The sequence below is a fragment of the Somniosus microcephalus genome, chromosome 6 (genome assembly GCF_052327205.1).
Source record: "Somniosus microcephalus isolate GS21.2 chromosome 6, FLI_Smic_1.0, whole genome shotgun sequence".
Taxonomy (NCBI): Eukaryota; Metazoa; Chordata; class Chondrichthyes; order Squaliformes; family Somniosidae; genus Somniosus; species Somniosus microcephalus.
Genome location: NC_140992.1, coordinates 84,250,342 through 84,271,183, shown reverse-complemented (window position 1 = coordinate 84,271,183; position 20,842 = coordinate 84,250,342). Strand labels below are relative to the sequence as shown.

Here is a 20,842-nt window from a genome sequence, read left to right as displayed (position 1 = left end):
CTCAGTACTTTGTTGCAATGTCAGTCTAGATTATGTGCTCAAGTCCTAGAGGAGGGCTTGAACCTTCTGACTCAGGAGAGGAGAATGCTACTACTGAGCCAAACTTACGGAACAGCATAAACTGCAAGTAATGCATGCCAGGAAGTTAAAAACACTAAAAGGAGAGAACAGGATGAAACACTTGACAGAAAAAGAAAAACAGCTGCCAGAAGCTACCACTTTGTCAACTCCTTTCTCCTCCTCTTAAGAAGAGTAGGACAGTAATTGGGGAAGAGTAGGTGGTGATGGGGAGGGAAGAGAAAGAGGACCAGGGAGGAGAATGTCTGGATGATCAGTCTCCCACTGTCTATTTTGATGCTATGCAGAGGAATGGAGAAGTGGGCCAGGGTCGAATCTCATGCTCAGTGGGGAGGGGGTGCAGTGGATGAAATGCTGCTTAATGAAGATACAGGAAGGGACTAAATTGCTGGTCAGTGGAGATGGGGCAGAAATACTCAGTATGGAAAAAAGCAAGGTCTTGTGAAAGAGGGTGCTTGCACAAGTCGATATGATACTCAGTGGGGTAGAAAGTGGCCGTTTTGTTGGTCCATAGAGGGAGGCAAGGTGTGGCAAGGTGTGTGTGTCAGTGTGTGTGTGTGTGACAGTGTGTGTGTCAGTGTGTGTGTGTCAGTGTGTGTGTGTGTGTGTGTGTCAGTGTGTGTGTGTGTGTCAGTGTGTGTGTGTGTGTGTGTCAGTGTGTGTGTGTGACAGTGTGTGTGTGTGACAGTGTGTGTGTGACAGTGTGTGTGTGACAGTGTGTGTGTCAGTGTGTGTGTCAGTGTGTGTGTGTGTGTCAGTGTGTGTGTGTGTCAGTGTGTGTGTGTGTCAGTGTGTGTGTGTCAGTGTGTGTGTGTGTGTCAGTGTGTGTGTGTGTCAGTGTGTGTGTGTGTGTCAGTGTGTGTGTGTCAGTGTGTGTGTGTGTGTCAGTGTGTGTGTGTCAGTGTGTGTGTGTGTGTCAGTGTGTGTGTGTGTGTCAGTGTGTGTGTGTGTGTCAGTGTGTGTGTGTGTGACAGTGTGTGTGTGACAGTGTGTGTGTGTCAGTGTGTGTGTCAGTGTGTGTGTCAGTGTGTGTGTGTCAGTGTGTGTGTGTCAGTGTGTGTGTGTGTGTCAGTGTGTGTGTGTGTGTCAGTGTGTGTGTGTGTGTGTCAGTGTGTGTGTCAGTGTGTCAGTGTGTGTGTGTGTGTCAGTGTGTGTGTGTGTGTGTCAGTGTGTGTGTGTGTGTGTCAGTGTGTGTGTGTGTGTGTGTCAGTGTGTGTGTGTGTCAGTGTGTGTGTGTGTCAGTGTGTGTGTGTGTCAGTGTGTGTGTGTCAGTGTGTGTGTGTCAGTGTGTGTGTGTGTCAGTGTGTGTGTGTGTCAGTGTGTGTGTGACAGTGTGTGTGTGACAGTGTGTGTGTGACAGTGTGTGTGTGTGACAGTGTGTGTGTGTGACAGTGTGTGTGAGTCAGTGTGTGTGTGTCAGTGTGTGTGTGTGTGTGTCAGTGTGTGTGTGTGTCAGTGTGTGTGTGTGTGTGTGTCAGTGTGTGTGTGTGTGTGTGTGTCAGTGTGTGTGTGTGTCAGTGTGTGTGTGTGTCAGTGTGTGTGTGTGTGTGACAGTGTGTGTGTGTGTGACAGTGTGTGTGTGTGAGTGTGTGTGTGAGTGTGTGTGTCAGTGTGTGTGTCAGTGTGTGTGTCAGTGTGTGTGTCAGTGTGTGTGTGTGTGTCAGTGTGTGTGTGTGTGTCAGTGTGTGTGTGTCAGTGTGTGTGTGTGTGTGCCAGTGTGTGACAGTGTGTGTGACAGTGTGTGTGACAGTGTGTGTGACAGTGTGTGTGACAGTGTGTGTGTCAGTGTGTGTGTCAGTGTGTGTGTCAGTGTGTGTGTCAGTGTGTGTGTCAGTGTGTGTGTCAGTGTGTGTGTGTGTCAGTGTGTGTGTGTGTGTGTGTGTGTGTGTGTGTGTGTCAGTGTGTGTGTGTGTGTGTCAGTGTGTGTGTGTGTGTGTCAGTGTGTGTGTGTGTCAGTGTGTGTGTGTCAGTGTGTGTGTGTGACAGTGTGTGTGTGTGACAGTGTGTGTGTGTGACAGTGTGTGTGACAGTGTGTGTGTCAGTGTGTGTGTCAGTGTGTGTGTCAGTGTGTGTGTCAGTGTGTGTGTGTGTCAGTGTGTGTGTGTGTGTGTCAGTGTGTGTGTGTGTCAGTGTGTGTGTGTAGGTGTGTGTGTGTAGGTGTGTGTGTGTAGGTGTGTGTGTCAAGGTGTAGGTGTGTCAAGGTGTAGGTGTGTGTGTGTGTGTGTCAGTGTGTGTGTGTGTCAGTGTGTGTGTGTAGGTGTGTGTGTGTAGGTGTGTGTGTGTAGGTGTGTGTGTGTAGGTGTGTGTGTCAAGGTGTAGGTGTGTCAAGGTGTAGGTGTGTGTGTGTGTGTGTAGGTGTGTGTGTGTGTGTCAAGGTGTGTGTGTGTGTCAAGGTGTGTGTGTGTGTCAAGGTGTGTGTGTGTGTCAAGGTGTGTGTGTGTGTCAAGGTGTGTGTGTGTGTGTGTCTCAAGGTGTGTGTGTGTGTCTCAAGGTGTGTGTGTGTAGGTGTGTGTGTGTGAAGGTAAAGATAGGATTGCTGACAAACGGGTCGGGGGGGGGCGGGGAATGTGGGGTGGCGTAATTCCAGAACTGTGAACAAAAGGTGTAGGAGCTGTGAAATGAAGGACTGAGTTGGGGACTAGGCAGGTTGGGCAATGGACAATCGAACTGGTGAGCACTAAGATGTGCAGTTAATGGGAAAGCCAAGCAGGCAGCAGAACGGGCTGGGATGCAGCCAGCCAAGTAAACAGACAGGTGGGGTGAGTATAGGCTATCCCCTGGGATTGGCCCTAAAGGGAGCTAATGGGCTAGAGGATTAAAAGTTTTAAATTCACACTTAAATTTTAATCTGCCTCCTTTACCTACCTATACCAACATGGCTGCCAGCTATGCATTCACCGAGACAAGAAATAATATCAAATGAATTGCACTACAATCTAGTTTATGCCGGTCATTATCTCCCTGAGCTGGGAGGATATTCTGTTACTATGAGCTGTCTCAGCAGACCTCAATGTCCATTGTACCATATAAGTGATACTTTGTAATTTCAATCACTTCAAACCAATACCAACAGATACTTATACATTTCAAAGACTGCTTCAGCAGTGATCTCACACTGCATGTTAGAACACATGCAGCCCAAAAGGAACACAGTGCACCCTACAGGAAATCTATCTCCATATTTTGAGTTTCACACTGTGTACATCGGATGGTACACGTTTCTAGAATTCCTTTGATCATTTTGAGATTTCACAATTATCACAATATGGTGAGAAAGATTGCTTGATAAAGAATCTGTCCACTGTTGCTACTTCCTTTATACACTGATTAGATATATGAAAGAAAATCCCCAGGCCTCCAGTAGAAATCACTGGTTCATATAGCACACTTATTCCTATAATACCTGTACTTTGCAAAAGCAACTTTTTGGAATCAACGTGAAGTTGGGAAAAGAGACACATTAGTGAACACTATTGAAGCCACTGTAAATCTATTAATTTACTCACCTGATACAGTGTGAAAGATGCTTGGCCAGTACTGACCACTATCTCGCTTCAACCACACACGTATTGTTCTGCAGAAAGAGCAAGGGGCATTAGTAAACAGTAAATGGGAGAGTCTCACAATCATGTACATTCCCATTAGAATGGAACATGGATTCATAATCCTTTCTCCAAAAATAATTGTTTCAATCACCACAAATTGAATCTATCAGCCTATTTTGTTTTAGGGAGGGGGGGGGGGAAAGCTATAGAGTTCTTCTACCTATAAGCAATGTACAGTTTCCTCTGCAGTTCTGAATACATGATTAGAATGTTTAACTAGGGCAAGAGGGTCAGGCCATCAAGATGGGAATTTCATACTTACTATCTAGCAGATATCTATGTAAACATAATTGTGCAAGGGATGCATTCTTTCTACATTAATCCTTGCACTTCAGTTTTAACAGCAATGCATTCAACTTAATTACAGGAAAACAGTTAGCACAGTACTGAAAATTCAAAGCAGCCTCCTGTTGGCATAGCTTGTCGGAGAGAGAACATAAGCAAATGAGAGACAAAAAGTGCAATTCAGCTGAACGACAAGAACACCACAAGAATTGAAGGTTTCACAAATTCTCTCAGTTGAGCAGACTAAAGACAACACCAATGTAAAAAGCCCAAACACATTTTTTTCCCACTCTATGCAAATATTTTGACTAGATCACATTCTCTTTTTTCAAATTAATCAGGCTCACATTTTTCCTGATTTTGATGGCTAATTAAGGGATAAAAGAGCCAAGAGGAATAAACAAAAATTACTGCCTTCAATATTATTCCACAGTCTCAGTATGACTACCATGAAAAGGACAGTAATAGTCAAATCTAACAAGCAAACTTGACCTATTCTTATTGCTGGCAAATTTCAAAATCAAGTATAAGCAACATTTATTTTTAAGTCATAAATAGTTTGAGTGAATCAGTTCTAGCATGGTCATTTTGTCTATTAAAAACAAATTGTTTTAAATTCACCTCAATGTATGGTTTGCATGACAAAACATTACTGCAAAACTGAATTACAAAAAATTCCTTCCAGCTTAAAAACCTGGTCACTTCAGCAACATTCAGACCAACTAGCATAACCCTTAGAAAGTAGTGAATATTTGTAAAAAAAAGTTCTGCTACTTGAAGCTGAAAGAAGATTTAGCAGTAATTTTTAACATCTTCTAAATTAATGGAGCAAAACACAAAACCGGTCTATACAGGGTCCCACCCCCCAAAAAAACACTCATTCATTAGGTGGTGGGTTTAATGATCAGTTAATAAGCAATAAGTCAGAACCATCAATAACAAATAATAAATTTATAGAACATTTTCAAACCTAAAATATTCAGTAATAGCTGCTTTAAGGTCAGGAAACTTTTGTTAAAACTTGAAAGAAGCAGAATATTTAATGTCAGAGCTTCCAGTTGCAATCTTGCCTTGAGATTATATTATTATATACAACAGACAAGATAACACACTCGAATCTGTAATGTTTGACAGCTCAAAATTCCAGGAAACTCATTGTCTTTCATACTGTCTGGGATGTATTCACACCAGAGGGTATTAATTCATTCAACAAACATGCAGCTCCACAGAATTTTTAAAAACTGACTTTATACATTTCATATGTGACCTATTGTTTAATTGTGATAAAGTTATACGGTCCCAAACATCGCCTGACTCCACTCCTGCCTCAGCTCATCTGCTGCTGAAACCCTCATCCATGCCTTTGTTACCTCTAGACGCGACTATTCCAAAGCACTCCTGGCCGGCCTCCCATGTTCTATCCTCCGTATACTTGAAGTCATCCTAAATTCTGCTGCCCATGTCCTAACTCGCACCAAGTCTCGTTCACCCATCACACCTGTGCTCGCTGACCTACATTGGCTCCCGGTTAAGCAACGCCTCAATTTTAAAACTCTCATCTTTGTTTCAAATCCCTCCATGGCCTCGCTCCCTCCCTATCTCTGTAATCTCCTCTAGCCCCACAACCCACCGAGATATCTGCACTCTTCTAATTCTGGCCTAAACTCTGGAATTCCCTCCCTAAACCTCTCGCCTCTCTACCTCTCTTTCCTCCTTCAAGACACTCCTTAAAACTTACCTCTTTAACAAAGCTTTTAGTCATCTGCCCTAATAGCTCCTATGTGGCTCATGTCAAATTTTGTTTTATAACGCTCCTGTGAAGCGCCTTGGGAAGTTTTTTTTACATTAAAGGAGCTATATGAATACAAGTTGTTGATGTTCGATACAGTAGTGAAATCCTGTTAACATGTGTCCTTTAGACAGTTCATACTGTACTGAATAGTTTCCAAAATGTCAAAACTTTTCAAAAGACAATGTACAATACACTGTTACTTCTACATTTCAAAAGATGATTTAAGCGTTTTGAAAAAGGGGGTGTAAAGCAGAAGTGTGTGTGTGGAGGAGTTACATTACCAAAAAATGTAATTTACATAATCTCAAGAATGAAGTTAAAGTTTAATTATGTATCTTTGTAAAATTTCATTCCACCTGCTCAAACCAGTTTCCATGGAGTTTTACTCTTTACGATTTAAAACAAAAATGGGGCAGCATTTTCCTAAAATTGTAAACAAAACAAAGCAATGACAAATTGTGTCACTTATCCATACCAATGACAAAAAATGGTACAACAGCTCTTTCTCTCCCCTGAAAACAGTGCCACTTAACCATAATACTTAACCAGACCTGGGGAGCGAAATATGTGACGTTCTTTTCAAAATTATGGCTCGCACTTTGATATTTTTTTCCCTCTATAAACCCAGCTCATTCAACCTACCTCCCCAGCCAGGCTTCTTTAGCACATCTATTCTCGACTCGAGAAACTGTCTTCCAGGCCATGAAAAAGTTCACATTTGATAAAAACACAAGACGACAATGTGGAAGATTATCATTTTTTTGGCAATCAAAATCCGTTTCTTACGAAAGCACCCCGAGCTGGCAAACTTCAGCGACATTCGCTCACAGGACCCCAGACGATCTGAAGCTTTGAGTCGCTCGTGTGACACGGAACCGAAGAGGAGACGAACTAACATGTAAACAAACCCGAAAGCTGCTGGCCGAAAGCGACCAAATCCCCGCAGGGACCGAGTCAATTACACAAAGAGAGCCGCCGCCGGCCGCACTGTCCGCAAGTGAAACACACGCGCACAAAAACCCCGCATCCAATTCTGTTACAAGAGTTGCGGCTTCCAACATCTGCTTTAAAAAAAATTCCAGCCGCATATCTGCAGAAACATTTCCTGATTCCCCGCGGGGCAGGGCTGACCCGGGGCATGTCCGTACCTGTCCTCGCTCACCGTGATCACCCCGTCTTCCTTCGGGATGAGCACGGCCGCGTTAACCGTGTCCTGGTGCCCTTCGATTTTGTTCAGCAGGACCGGGCGGCTAGTTTGCATCCTGGAGTGGATTTCTGCCGCCATCTTTCTGCTTTTGGGAAAGCAATCAGCTGACAGGCTCCGTTTTACTTTTTGTTTACCGTATTCACTGAAATAGAGGTGGTTGGGACGCGGCCTTTGCAAGGTCGTGCTTAGATGATGATTGGCAGCTGGCTTCATGCAACAGATGTATTATTTTCGGAATAAACAGTTTGTATTGACCTTAAAAGCTCATAATAGTTTAGCATAAACACATCCCAGCTATTATGGATCCGTTTTCCAATACATCTTCCAATTTCCCTTTTATCCACTTTCGCCCTATCTATAAAAATCTACCCACCACATCCATAAGTGTTTGAAATTATATATATACACATTATATATATGCAAACATATTTTAAAGATGGTGTTCGAAAATCATGGCGCATTATTTTTGATAATACGGGAATTGTAGTTACTATATAAAAAAAAATTTAATCCCCAGAAGCTACAACAGGGCATAATCTTGCATATTTAAAGTGCAAACACTCTATTGCTTATTTAAATGCTTATTTTGAATTGGCTCGCCAGGGAAGTGGAAGGCCCGTATGTCAATTTTGTTACAATGATAAAATATTCGAGTGACATAATTACATTTTCTTAACACATTTTTACATGTTTCAGCATGAATTATGTCATCGCGTTATACGGAGAACAACAACAAAAGTTTGCAAAAACTGTTCTATGACAACACCCTATTAAGACATACTCCCAGTTCGCAACAGATGAACTTTGGTATTTGTAACAAAAACCGGAAATGCTGGAAAGTCTCGGGTTAGTCAGCATCTTTGGAGAGAGCAGATAAGCTGACTTTTCAGAACTGGAAGAAATTATAAATCAAGAGCATTTAAAAAAGAACAGAAAAAAAGGAAGTGAGAGGGTAAACACACACATAAGAGAAGTAGAATGATTCGTGAAGTGCTAAAATAGAAAACAGGAGATGGCTCAAATGATTGTTGAAAATGTTTACATGATTACTTCCTTTCCCTCCTTAATTTAAAGAGTAATAAGCCATCTTTCTCCACTTGAGTGTAGGGGGTGGTGGGTTTCTCGGCCTTTTAAAATTGACCTTGACGGTTTGAATCATTCCACTCCCTGGTTCTGGGGCTTGGAATTATTATAGGGATGTGATAGATGTAGGCAGACAACTGTTTGGTGCAAGAACAAATATTTTATTTAGAAATCGCACACCACACGAATTAACTAAACAAAAACATATACACAATGGGTACAGAGATAAAGCAGTGAGAGAAAACAAAACAAAATAAAACCACCTCCCACCACTACACTAACTAAGTTAGGCTCTGAAATTACAGGGACTATACTCAGCAAAGGATTTCTCCACAGTTTAGACCAGTTGCACACTGCTTTTTCTCTCCTCAATCTTGTGGACTCCTTGGCTGGTTGCGGTGTCTTCGGTATTAGCACTGGTTGACGTTTTGATGGTAAACAAGTTTTTCCTAGAGTCAGCGCTGGATGATGGTTGATCTTTCAGTGACTCCCAGGCTTCTTGTTAGGTTTTCTTGTTGCGTTGCTGTAACCTCGTGTGGCAAGTTAGATGTTTCAAAGCCAGAGTCAAAGAGCCCAGAGTCCAAGTGCTTTTCCAGCGTGTTCTCGGGTACGTTTCTTCTGCTCTGGTGTGCTGCTGCTGCTGCTGCTGCCCGCCGGCACTCTCTCTCTTCAGCCCGTCTGTTGAGTTCTCTTTAGCTACTAGCAAGCCCCCAGTTATACCTGAGAGGCTGCTTAAACTTTTGCGCCAAAACTCGGGTGCACAATTGATTTTCGATGACTCCCTTTTGTGCGATTTTGACAGGCTGATCAACTCTGATGTGATCCCTTTGTGAGAATTTTGGTGGGCTGATTGAGCATTAGCATGATACAAGATTCCCAAAGGTGTTGATGAGGTTTTTGAATGGTGCTGTTAGAATGTAATTGGGTCTTGATACTGTCCATTGTGTGTTTTGCTGATGCCAGGGTTTTTCTGTATAGCCGTTTTAAGAACTATTAAAATATGTATGTATCTGGGTCCCTGGTAAGTGGGCTTTTGTTAGACTGCTAATGTCTCCCTGGGGGCCTGCCTCCCAGGTGGGTTAGCAGCCCTATAAGGATCCCATTTCCCTGTGCAGACCTAGCACACAATTTAAAATGTCCAAACTCAATCTAATAGGCCCTAGTTTAGTCCAAAAGGCGCCTAATAGTGAGATATTTCTGTCCACATTTCTCCTCCAAAAGGTCCAACACAGTCCCTTTTTAAATTGCAGACACATGTCCACTGAGTAGGGGGTCATGGAATTTTGTGAATCCTACAGTCCCGCCTTTGACACTATTCCCTTATAGTGTCACCGTTGGTGAACAAAATTCCTAATATCCCAGAGCCGAACCTTCCCTCAATTACCTAGTAATTGTAAAAAAAAAACTCAAAACATTACATTTCCCTAACGAATACAGTACATCAAGTATGCCTTTTGTGTTACAAGTTCCATTGGCCGAGGGGATCCGACCATCCCCCCCCCCCCCCCAGTTATACATTCAATATATAACACAGATTCTTCAAGGTACCTTACAAACTTTCAGAGTAGACTCAAACATCACAAAATTTTACTTACACTCCCCTAGGCGTACCCTGCAGCCGGGAGGTCAGTTACGCATTAATCAAACATTCATGTTACACACCACTTCTATAAAAAAATTAAAATACAGCACTTTCCCTTTTAACCCAACCCCTGCGCTTGTACAGCAGGTGGTCTGGGACTTTAAATTTAAATAGAAATCCCTGCAATCGTACTGCCATGCCTCATATCTTTGTTCCATGTTTTACTCCCTCCCTCCACACACATGTCTCGCAGCCTATTCAGGGCTCATCGAATACCCTCTGGTGCCAGGATCGGTGGCCTTTTTTCCTCTTCCTGCAACTAGTCCACAGTAAATACACTACAATGCCAAGCTGACACAAAACAAGAGTATGGGAGGCAATCCGAATCCATGGAGGGACTTCTATGTCCTCCATCAAATCCCACCAGGGTGGAACATTTATCTCTGTGATTTCACTCCCAATTTGCACTGTTTTCTCTTCTAGCATGTAGAAATGTTTCTAGGATACTTCCACTGCCTTGAGCAGAGCAGTGAGATGTTCGGACAGGAGGGGGATTGTATACCCGAAATGTGCAACGTAATTTTGCAGGTTTGTTACATTGCTCCTGACAGTGAGGTGAATGGTAGAGGGTTCGGGAATGGGTAATATTAGTTCCTGGGGCACTTGAACTTCTGCTTTGGGTTTAAAACAGAAACTGCTTTCTCTCACTGGGCACCAGATGTAGGGTCCGTGTTGATAGTGGGGCGCACTGGTGGTGACACAATATGTCCCACCCCCTACGTATGCCACTTGTGGAGGAACATGGTCTTGGGCCATCACCTCCATAGTGCAGTTGATAGGCCGTGCGCCAGCAGCTTTAAACCCGCATTTTGATCTTGCATAGGCGTTCACGTGCTGGGGGCACAGTATTACATGTGCACCCTGGCTCCGGCACCCGGAGAGGTCAGTACCTGTCATAGCATGCTCCCACTTTATGACATAAGGTGGGACCGCTGTGAAACGAATGTGTGCTCTTCCCTGAATGATCCCTATATTCTCCACTCTGTAAACGGGTGCTGGTCAGGATGTCTCACTCATGACTGGCATCCTGACCACTACCCCTATAAGTGTATGGTTGGACCATCCGCAGTTTACTGGTATGGGGTAGGCTTCAGAGGCTAGATGGAGCTGACACGGACTTAGTGAATGACTATGGGTGGAGAGCTGTGAGGTGCTTGTTACTGATCCAGGAGGGGACTTGACCTTGGCTCAAGTCTTCCAGGTTGTTGTGGCTCTCACCCAGCAACCATGCCCCGTACAGCACGCACACCTCATTCTGTGCCACCTGATCCGAAGCATTCCGATCCTCCCGTATCAGTGCATTCACAGTGTCTTTCCAGCTCTTCAATAATATCTTTTAAATGGACCGTCATAGTTTGGTCCTCGTGTAGCTCTGAGCCCAGCACTGTATTCTCATCCCCCAGTATTTTGCGTAAATGATCCTTAAGTCCATTAATTTGAATCTGGAGTTCCACATCGTCTATGTTGTTGACGACTGAGGACCCAGTGTTATAAGCCGTAAAAATATCGTTCCACGTCCCCCTTCTCTGCCTCCCTGTACCACTATTTTGCTCTGCGGGGAAACTGTACAAATGTTCTTTATCCACCTCCCCAAAGTCTAGCTCGTAGAAACATCGAAACATTTCCCGAAGTAGAGCTTGATACAATCGTTCTGTCTCCTTGGGGCACCATGTCGGTAAGTGGACTTCTGTCAGATTTAGTATTACCGATGCCGCTGCATAGTGTACCCACTGGTATAGGATTTTTCCTGTAGGTATTAAAACTAGCCTGTTCCCTGGTCTCTTGGTAGTTGTGGGACACCTCTCTAGTATGGTCTTAGCTGGCGGAGCAGTCGGTGGGGGCCCTCTAGGGTGTGCGACTAATTCCATGGCATTTATTGGGGTTGGGGGATGTGGGATCACACAGGTGTGTAGTCTTTGGTCCCACACCATCCCCTTCCCTGAATCCTGCCACTGTCTAACGAACACTATAGAGATGCCTGCTGGACAGACCTTCACCGATCCCCACATGCACACATACATTCCTTGCTCTGACTCCCACCATTTATCCCAACATACTCTCACTCCATCTGGGGCACTCGTAATGGCCCAGTAGGTATCATTGTTAAGTTGTACACATCCCGCTTCCTGGTCCCCCGCGTCCTTGCTCAGCTATCTGAGCCACCACCACCTACCCAGGGGAATCCGTCCTTTACAACTCAAACACACCCTCTTTCCTTCCATCACCCTAACCCAGGAAGCAACAACTTGTAACCTTGGGCATGGGAGGGACACCGTCCCGTAAGTAAACCCGGCCTGGCTGGGGTATTTGGTCGAATTGGACCCCAGCCATCCTGGCCACCTTCCCTGGTGGTGATAGATGGTGACCTCACTCACGCCTCGAGTACCATCCCCGGTAGTAACGATGGGCGCTCTTCCACCCGAGCACCCAAAGATCCGGGACTCCTCGACATCACCTCTTTTGCCGGTACTTGCCCCCAGTAGGGCGAATAGGAACAGGATTCCTTCCATCATCTTCTCGTTTTTCCTGGAGGGGTCATAAACCGACAGCCTTGCCTTTGAGAAAACGTTCTCTGACTTGGCTACAAGGTAATCTTATTCAAATTTAAACTTGAAAGCACTAAAATCCAAACCAAACTACTAACTTAAAACTCAAAACCCCTTTAACTTAGATATTAACTTAAACCAAAGCTATATACAGTGCCATCCGTCTCTGGGTGGCCCGGCTACATCCTGGATGTCCTGTGCCTTCTGCGGTATCTGGGCAGCTTTTGTACTGGGGACCATGACGTCCTAGGCTGTGAGACTCGGCTACTCCTTCTCACGGGGTCAGTACTCGGGGGGTTTTCCGAGTTCCATACCATAGGCGGAATGGCCCTTCCCTCTATGCAGTGAACTGCGCCTAACCCTAAAGCTAGTGGGACTACTATCTCCCCTGTTGGTTTCCCATAGTCGGAACCTATGTCCGGTGGAGCTGCTACTTCACCCACAGGCTTCCCATAATCGGGTTCAGTGCCTGGTGGGGCTGTTACCTCTGTTGTGGGCTCATTCCCTTCAGAGGCTACGACCGGTGCAGCTGCTGCCTCCCCTGCCGGTTCCCTACAGTCGGGCACTGCAGGCCTGGGACCTTTTGCCTGTAAGCGGTCTCCCGCCTTCCGCAGTCTTTGCTTCCTGGAGTCCCTCTCGGGATGGAGCAGTCTGTATCATAGCGTAGGGGACCATGGGAACCTGGGCTGCAGGGTACGGAAGGTCCTTCTAAGGCCTCCGAGTACCTGGGGCTCGTACGAGTCCCAAACTATAGGTAGGACAGCCCCTCCAGCAATGCAGCTCACAGCCCCTACTTGTACGGCCTGTGAGTCTGCCCCCACTACCCCTGCAGTTCCCCCACAGTCGGAGGCTGACAGCTGGGGGCCCTTGTCCTGAGGACGGCTCACCCCTCCCGGCTGCCCTTTGTGCTTAGCTGACCCTGGGTTGTACAGCTTGCACTGGTTGATGTGGAACCATTTCGTGCGGCGGGGCAATTTGACAGTGTACACCATGGGGCTTGCTTTATCAACAATATTGTATGGCCCCATGTACAGTGCTTCAAAAACACCTACCCGCGCGAAGTTCCTCACCATCACCTGATCCCCTACCGCCCATTTGTGGCATCTACGGGGTTCCAACAGCAATCGGTTACTCCTGTGCTGCCTCCCCATGTTACCAGCAGCCTGCCAGTGAATCTGTTTGAGGTGCTCAAACAGATTCTTAGTGAAGCTGTCCTGGCTCACTTCCCTGTGTTGGCCCTCAGTAAGCACCGGGGCTAGCGCATGGGTGGGAGTTCGCATGGTCCGGCCAGTCATAAGCTCGTGCGGGGAATACCCCGTGCTTTTTCACGGGCTAGCCAGGATCCCCATTAGGACCAACGGCAAGACCTCCACCCATGCCTTGGGTGAGTCTCCCGTCCCCTTTCGCAGCCTCTCCTTTATAATCCGATTCAGTCGCTCCACAGGGCCCGATGACTGCGGGTTGTGGGCAACATGCCATTTCCCCTCAATGCCAAGCACCTTAAGGGTGGCCTGCATCACCTTCCCGGTAAAATACTGTGGAAGTCCCCACTGGGAGAACACTTCCCTAACTAAAATTCTAGCTGTGCCTAGTGCGGTCACTGTGCGGCATGGGAAGGCTTCCACCCACTTGGAGAAAACATCTACCAAAACCAGGCAGTATTTGTATCCTCCCTGGACGGTGGGTAGGGGCCCGATGTAGTCGATCTGAATTGACTGCCATGGTCCCTCTACCCTTCTGATATGCCCCATGGACACCTTCCTTTTCTGGGGGGCAGGGTTGTTGGCTGCACACACCAAACACTCCGAGCAAAACTACCAGACATCCTCCCTGAGTCCCGGCCACCACCCTGCCTGTTCCGCCCATTGCCAGGTAGTCTCAGGTCCGGCGTGTCCGGCTCCTGGACCCTCGTGGGCCAGTTGGAGGAATTCCCTTTGGTGCTGCTGCAGAACAATCCACTGATCCCCATGGAACAACATGCCTTCCTTTATGGCCACTTTAGTCGCGCCGTATGGACCCTCTACCTTCTCCCCCTTGGCGAGCAAACTCAAAACAGATCTCAGAGTGGAGTCCTGCGCCTGAACCGTTTTCAGGTCCAGGGCCAATGCTACCCCTGCACTCCCTTGTAACCTGTCTCTGCCCCTAATTGCTGCCATGGGTCCTAAATTGTACGGGTCCCAGAAACTGCCCGTACGAGCACCCTCTTTAGCTAGGGTGTCTGCCCGCTGGTTAACCTCCCCACAGGGTTCGGCCTTTGAGTGGGCCTTTACCTTATGTATATACACCTGCCCTTCACTGCCTATAGCCCGCATGATTCTCTCCAGCAACGGTTTGGTTGCTAGGGGTTTCCCGTCCACAGATGTATACCCGCGACAGGACCAGATGGCTAGGTATTCTGTACACGAATTGCAGGTAAACATGCTATCTGAACAAATCATGTACGGGGTAGGGAACTCCTCGGGGTGGGTCACAACGTACACCACTGCTGACAGTTCGGCATGCTGGGCGCTCATGGTGCTCGGGAGCTTAATCGCCAGGGCAATGCCTGCCCGTGGGTCATAGATCCCGCAACCCGTGAGTCGCTCGCCTGCCGACACTGTGCTGGAGCCATCAACGTAGATTTCGCAGCCTGTGGGATGTATCCCGTCCTGAAATCCTACATCGACGTCCCATACCCCTTCTATGGAACACCTATGGGCCACCCCTGAGCAGATCATGTTGGCCGCTAGTTTAGGCTCACAAAGACCTTTCAGCTTTAAGTCCATTTGGGAGAGAAGTAGGGTGTAGGGTCCAGCGAGCAATGTGGGCACTGCTCACTGTCCCGTCTTAATTCTCCCATCTTGGAGCATTTGGGTGGGCGTGTGATAGGTGAGGAGCGTAATTGGAGACCCCCCTGTAAAAATAAGGGATCTTTTTACCGCCCAATGAGTGGCGAGGAGGTGTATCTCACAGTTGGAGTATGCCTTCTCCACATCTGTGAGGGCCCTGGAGGAGTAGACCACCGGTCTGAGCTGGCCATGTCGCTCCTGAAGCAGCACTGCGCTCAGGCTATCCCCACTGGCTGCTACCTCCAGGAAAAACTCCTCATCCCCATCAATAGCCCCTAAAGCTGGCGCAGTTTGCAGATTTTTTTTTTAATTGAGTGAATGCCTCTCCGCAGCTTTTATCCCAGTCCCACTCCATTCCTTTGTGAAGGAGTCGGAGTAGGGGGGCTGCTGTGGCTGCGTAGTCCTCAATGAAATCCCTGCAGTAACCAGTAAGCCCTAGGAAAGATCTTACTCCAGTAACAGAACGAGGGGCTGGCAATTCCTGCACTGCTTTTCTCCTGGCCTTATCTATTGCCCTCTCGCCTGCGCGCACAGTCAGCCCCAGGAATTTTACTTCTAGCTGGCTGATCTGCACCTTCTTTGGGTTGACTTTAAAACCCTCTTCCTTTAGCAGTTCCAGCAGTTCAGCCAGCAGTGGGCCGTGCTACTCACCCTTGTTGGTGAATAGGAGCAGGTCATCCACATACTGTACCAACTGCTCGGGCTTGCTGAAGTGTTTTAGACAATTGGCCATGCATTGGTGGAATATACTGGGGCTGTTATGAAACCCCTGGGGAAGGCAGTTCCACGTGTATTGCTGGCCCTTGAAGGTAAAAGCAAATTTGTACTGGTCCCCTCTCTTTAACGGGATGGACCAAAAACCGTTTGAGATATCCAGCACCATGAAGGTGCACGCGGATGCCGGTATGCTTCCAATTAGGCCGGCGACGGCAGCGACCGTGGGCGCGTAGGCTGGGATATTGCGGTTGAGGACCCGGTAGTCCACAGTGGCTCTCCACGAATTGTCCGGTTTCCTAACCGGCCAAAGTGGTGAGTTCACATGGATGGCTATCGGCCTTAACACTCCCTGTGTGACTAGGGAACCCAGGGCAATCTCCAGGTCTGTCTCCGCCTCCCTAGGGAACTTACTGTTTTTGGGGCCTGGCCATGGGATCCCCATCTACGCTAACCTCGACCCCTGTTACCCTTCCACAATCATGCTTGTGGGTGGCGAATGCACCGAGATTTGCCCGCACAAACGCCTGATACTCTCTGGGGGTACTGCTTACCAGTAACTCGAGGTCATAGCCTTCTTTTGGCTTTACCGTGCATAGGGTCCCTTTGCCTTGTATCCCCGGGATCACTACAACTTCTTTCTCTTCCCCCGTGCACACCGCTCCCCATAGACAATGATTTCTGAGGTCCACTAGGACCTTGTGGCCAATAATGAAATCTGCACCTAGGATCCCTGTTCCCTCTTTCTCCCACTTCATTAGGACACACTTCCACTTGGTGTGGAGTGCTCCTAAGTCAATTGATAGTGGAATAGAGAACGAGCCAGCCTGCTCGTTACCTGTGAACCCTACCAAGGAATACGGGACTCTGTTCGACAGAGGTGAGGTGGTTGGGTTATCAGCATAGACGATGGTGCTGGAAGCACCAGTGTCTAGCACATAGGTCCCTTTAACCCTCTCCACCTCCATCTTCACACAAGGCCGTTTCCACTCATCATAGTATAAAGGGCACAGGTATACAGGCTGTGCTGGCTCTAGTCATGGATCAGGATTAGGTGGGGCAGATGGGGTTGTGCCGGTGGCTACAGCTACCTTCCCTGTGCCTATTATCATAGTGCGGAGCGTGGCCATGATCTCATCGAAACTGCCAGAGAGATTGTGTGCCACAGGCCTGGCTCTTTGAGCCGGGGCTGTTAAACCTTTTGTGGCAGGGGAATCCTTTAGGGTGAGGATTCATTTTCTGCCCTATCTTTCCAAGGATTTCGGCAATTCTTCCACCAGTGTCCACTGTTTCCGCACCCATAGCACGTACTCTTTGAATCGGAAGGGCTCCCCCCTTCCTGGTACTATTCTCTCCTGGAATTACTGGGCCAGAGCTCATGGACCTTTCCTTTTTGTGGGGCCTCAACTGCCCCTCTGCCATTCCGGTAAACCAGGGTTAACTGTCTAACCACTGACTCCTCAGTAGCGGTGGGGTCTCTGGGGTCGAACCACAGCTCGGCTTTAGCCTTTACTTGTGGCAGGCAGTTGGCCACTAGGCTGTGAAGCCAGTGAGCTGTTGGTTCCCGGTCCAGGTGTTCCTGGTCGAGATCTCCTCCACATGCTCTCTCGTAGACGGGCCACAGCCTGTCTGCGAAAGCCTGTGGGGTTTCACCTGCCTGTTACAGGGTCTTCTCCACCCGGGAAAACGGACTTCCATCATTTTGGCCTAGAACCTCTAACACCTCTTCTTGGATCGCTGCATATGTGCTCTGCCCACTCTTGCTACCTGCAGAGAGGGCCTGGTATACCTTGCGATCCAAGGAGAAAAGCAGCATTTTAGCCTGTTCGGCCTCATCGCAGCCGTTTATACCGGCTGCCTGCTCTATGTCCATAAAATGGACCAAGGGGTCCCCTTGAGGGGTTAACTTTTCTAAATGAGCTACCATTGCCCGGCGCTGCTGGGTTCCATGGGGAATTACAAATTGGCTCTCCAGGGCCCCTTGTCCCTGACCACCGTTGCCGGCACCATACTTTTGTTGTCGGATCGGGCACATCGGCCCCGGTCCTGACAACCCTTGTATTTCCTCGGTGCCGTGCTCTCTCTGTACTGCCAGGCTTAACCTCGGTAGGGCTACAGGTGGTGGTTGGACGTCCCTTTCTGCCACTCTATCCCCCTCTACTCCCCCTTGCTCCTGCATGCCTCCCTTGGGAGCGCTTGGGCTTATCAGGCATACCATCCCCTTAGCATTAGATAGGGCCTGGGTTAAACCTTTTATCTTGGCTTCACAGGGCCCGTGATCCTCCACCCCGAAGCCCTTGCTACTGGCTACTTTATAGGCTGCCTGCACATCCTGTATCCTCTCCTCCTGTTCTCTTATTACTTTTGTTAGGCGGACATTTCCCCCCCCCCCGCAGCGCTAGCTCATTCCCCTTTGCCTCTGTTACTTGGCATTGGAAATAGTCCTGCTTATTCCTGTGGGTCTCTTCTAGCTGTAATCTGATATGCTTTTGTTTAGTTAATTCCTCAAACATTTTCTCCCCTGCCATAGCCCTTACGGCTGAGTGCACTTCGGATTCCCGGAGCTCTGCTACTAATTTCTTGACCTTCCTATCCAGCAACTGGATCTGTCTTTGGTAGCAGACCAACCAAATAGCCTTCTCTATTGGCCTTTTGTGGTCCTTGCTCTCGGTCCACTTAGCAGCTACGTCCATTGGATGCTCAGCCCGTAACAGGCTTATGACCCACCTTTTGGTAATATTTACTTTCTTATGTACATAATTGGAGATTCTTTCCTCCATTTTTGTTCTTTCCACCAGAACCGAGTCTACATCCTCACGTCCTTTGTACCAAGCTCCTACCTGGCTCGCTATTATGTAGGGGGTGGTGGGTTTGTCGGCCTTTTAAAATTGACCTTGACGGTTCGAATCGTCCCACTCCCTGGTTCTGGGGCTTGGAATTATTTAGGGGATGTGATAGATGTAGGCAGACAACTGTTTGGTGCAAGAACAAATATTTTATTTAGAAATCGCACACCACACGAATTAACTAAACAAAAACATATACGCAACAGGTACAGAGGTTATGCAGTGAGAGAAAACAAAATAAAACCACCTCCCACCACTACACTAACTAAGTTAGGCTCTGAAATTACAGGGACTATACTCAGCAAAGGATTTCTCCACAGTTTAGACCAGTTGCACACTGCTTTCTCTCTCCTCAATCTTGTGGACTCCTTGGCTGGTTGTGGTGTCTTCGGTATTAGCACTGGTCGATGTTTTGATGGTAAACAAGTTTTTCCTAGAGTCAGCGCTGGATGATGGTTGATCTTTCAGTGACTCCCAGGCTTCTTGTTAGGTTTTCTTGTTGCGTTGCTGTAACCTCGTGTGGCAAGTTAGATGTTTCAAAGCCAGAGTCGAAGAGCCCAGAGTCCAAGTGCTTTTCCAGCGTGTTCTCGGGTACGTTTCTTCTGCTCTGGTGTGCTGCTGCTGCTGCTGCTGCCCGCCGGCACTCTCTCTCTTCAGCCCGTCTGTTGAGTTCTCTTTAGCTACTAGCAAGCCCCCAGTTATACCCGAGTGGCTGCTTAAACTTTTGCGCCAAAACTCGGGTGCACAATTGATTTTCGATGACTCCCTTTTGTGCGATTTTGGCAGGCTGATCAACTCTGATGTGATCCCTTTGTGAGAATTTTGGTGGGCTGATTGAGCATTAGCATGATACAAGATTCCCAAAGGTGTTGATGAGGTTTTTGAATGGTGCTGTTAGAATGTAATTGGGTCTTGATACTGTCCATTGTGTGTTTTGCTGATGCCAGGGTTTTTCTGTATAGCCGTTTTAAGAACTATTAAAATATGTATGTATCTGGGTCCCTGGTAAGTGGGCTTTTGTTAGACTGCTAATGTCTCCCTGGGGGCCTGCCTCCCAGGTGGGTTAGCAGCCCTATAAGGATCCCATTTCCCTGTGCAGACCCAGCACACAATTTAAAATGTCCAAACTCAATCCAATAGGCCCTAGTTTAGTCCAAAAGGCGCCTAATAGTGAGATATTTCTGTCCATATTTCTCCTCCAAAAAGGTCCAACACAGTCCCTTTTTAAATTGCAGACACATGTCCACTGAGTAGGGGGTCCCGGAATTTTGTGAATCCTACTGAGATGTGCTTATTGAAATACAAGTTATGCTTTTTAAATTAATGCTTTTATATCAAAATGTTCCATTATTGTCGGGTTCAATCATTTTTTGATGCTGTAAGTCAAAATCAAGTTTTAATTGTCCCTCAATACAACTACTTTCATTTACTATAATACTAAAAAAATCAAAAATAAATGATTATGAGCTTCGAATTCAGAGTCACAATATGCTTCAAAATGCTGGGAAATGTACCAAAAAGTATAAAGGAAAGTCAAAGTTTCCTGGGAGGGGCATTCCCCCAGACCCTCATAGAAAATAAAGGTTGCATTATCAGCGGTCAATTTCCCCCTTGAAAAAATATGTATCCACCACTGCACACTTTTGTATACTTCCTGAATTCCCCCTATCTAATACAACTAATGGGTATGTTTCAGATTTAGTCGTAACAAGTTATGTCCCACTGCATTCCCATTGTAATTACTTTGTTTCATTTCATACATGAGACTGACACAGTGTGATTCACAGTCAGCTGCAGCACACAATGGCCAGAATTTTCCCATTGCCAAGCTTGCGGGTTTGGGGGCAGGTCGGCAGTTAAAAGCACAGAAATTGACAGCATCAGGAACCCACCGTCATCCTGATGACTTCCACATTTAACACAGGGGCATTTCGAGGCATGCCACAGACCTGCTCCGGAGAGGCGGGCGACCTCATTGAGGTTGTTAACTGCTTGTTCAGAGATCCTTAACTGCCTTTTTAACCTCAGGTTTTGGCTTTAACTTGTTGAGCACGGGATTCACGCTCCTCAGGAACCTTGCCTCTGAAGGGGAGGCGGAAGCTCAGTGTCCATTGTGTGAGTCCATTAAGTGACAGCTGGAAAAAGCACATAAATCCTCCCACATTACACCTGCTTCCTTGCCTAAGGGAAAGGCTCTTGCTGACTCCATTTTGTGC

General features: G+C 47.1%; 1 protein-coding gene across 1 annotated transcript in view; it reads right to left on the bottom strand.

Moving 5' to 3' along the window:
- The window catches only part of wdfy1 (WD repeat and FYVE domain containing 1), a 68,806-nt gene extending 61,711 nt beyond the window's left edge, over positions 1-7,095 (bottom strand). The window contains exons 1-2 of the mRNA XM_085990469.1: positions 6,909-7,095; positions 3,585-3,652 (exon numbers count right to left, since the gene is read on the bottom strand). Of these exons, the coding sequence (XP_085846595.1) occupies positions 3,585-3,652; positions 6,909-7,045 (205 nt within the window). The 5' untranslated portion in view covers positions 7,046-7,095. The remainder of the gene's footprint in view (positions 1-3,584; positions 3,653-6,908) is intronic.
- Between the last annotated feature and the right edge of the window lie 13,747 nt (positions 7,096-20,842).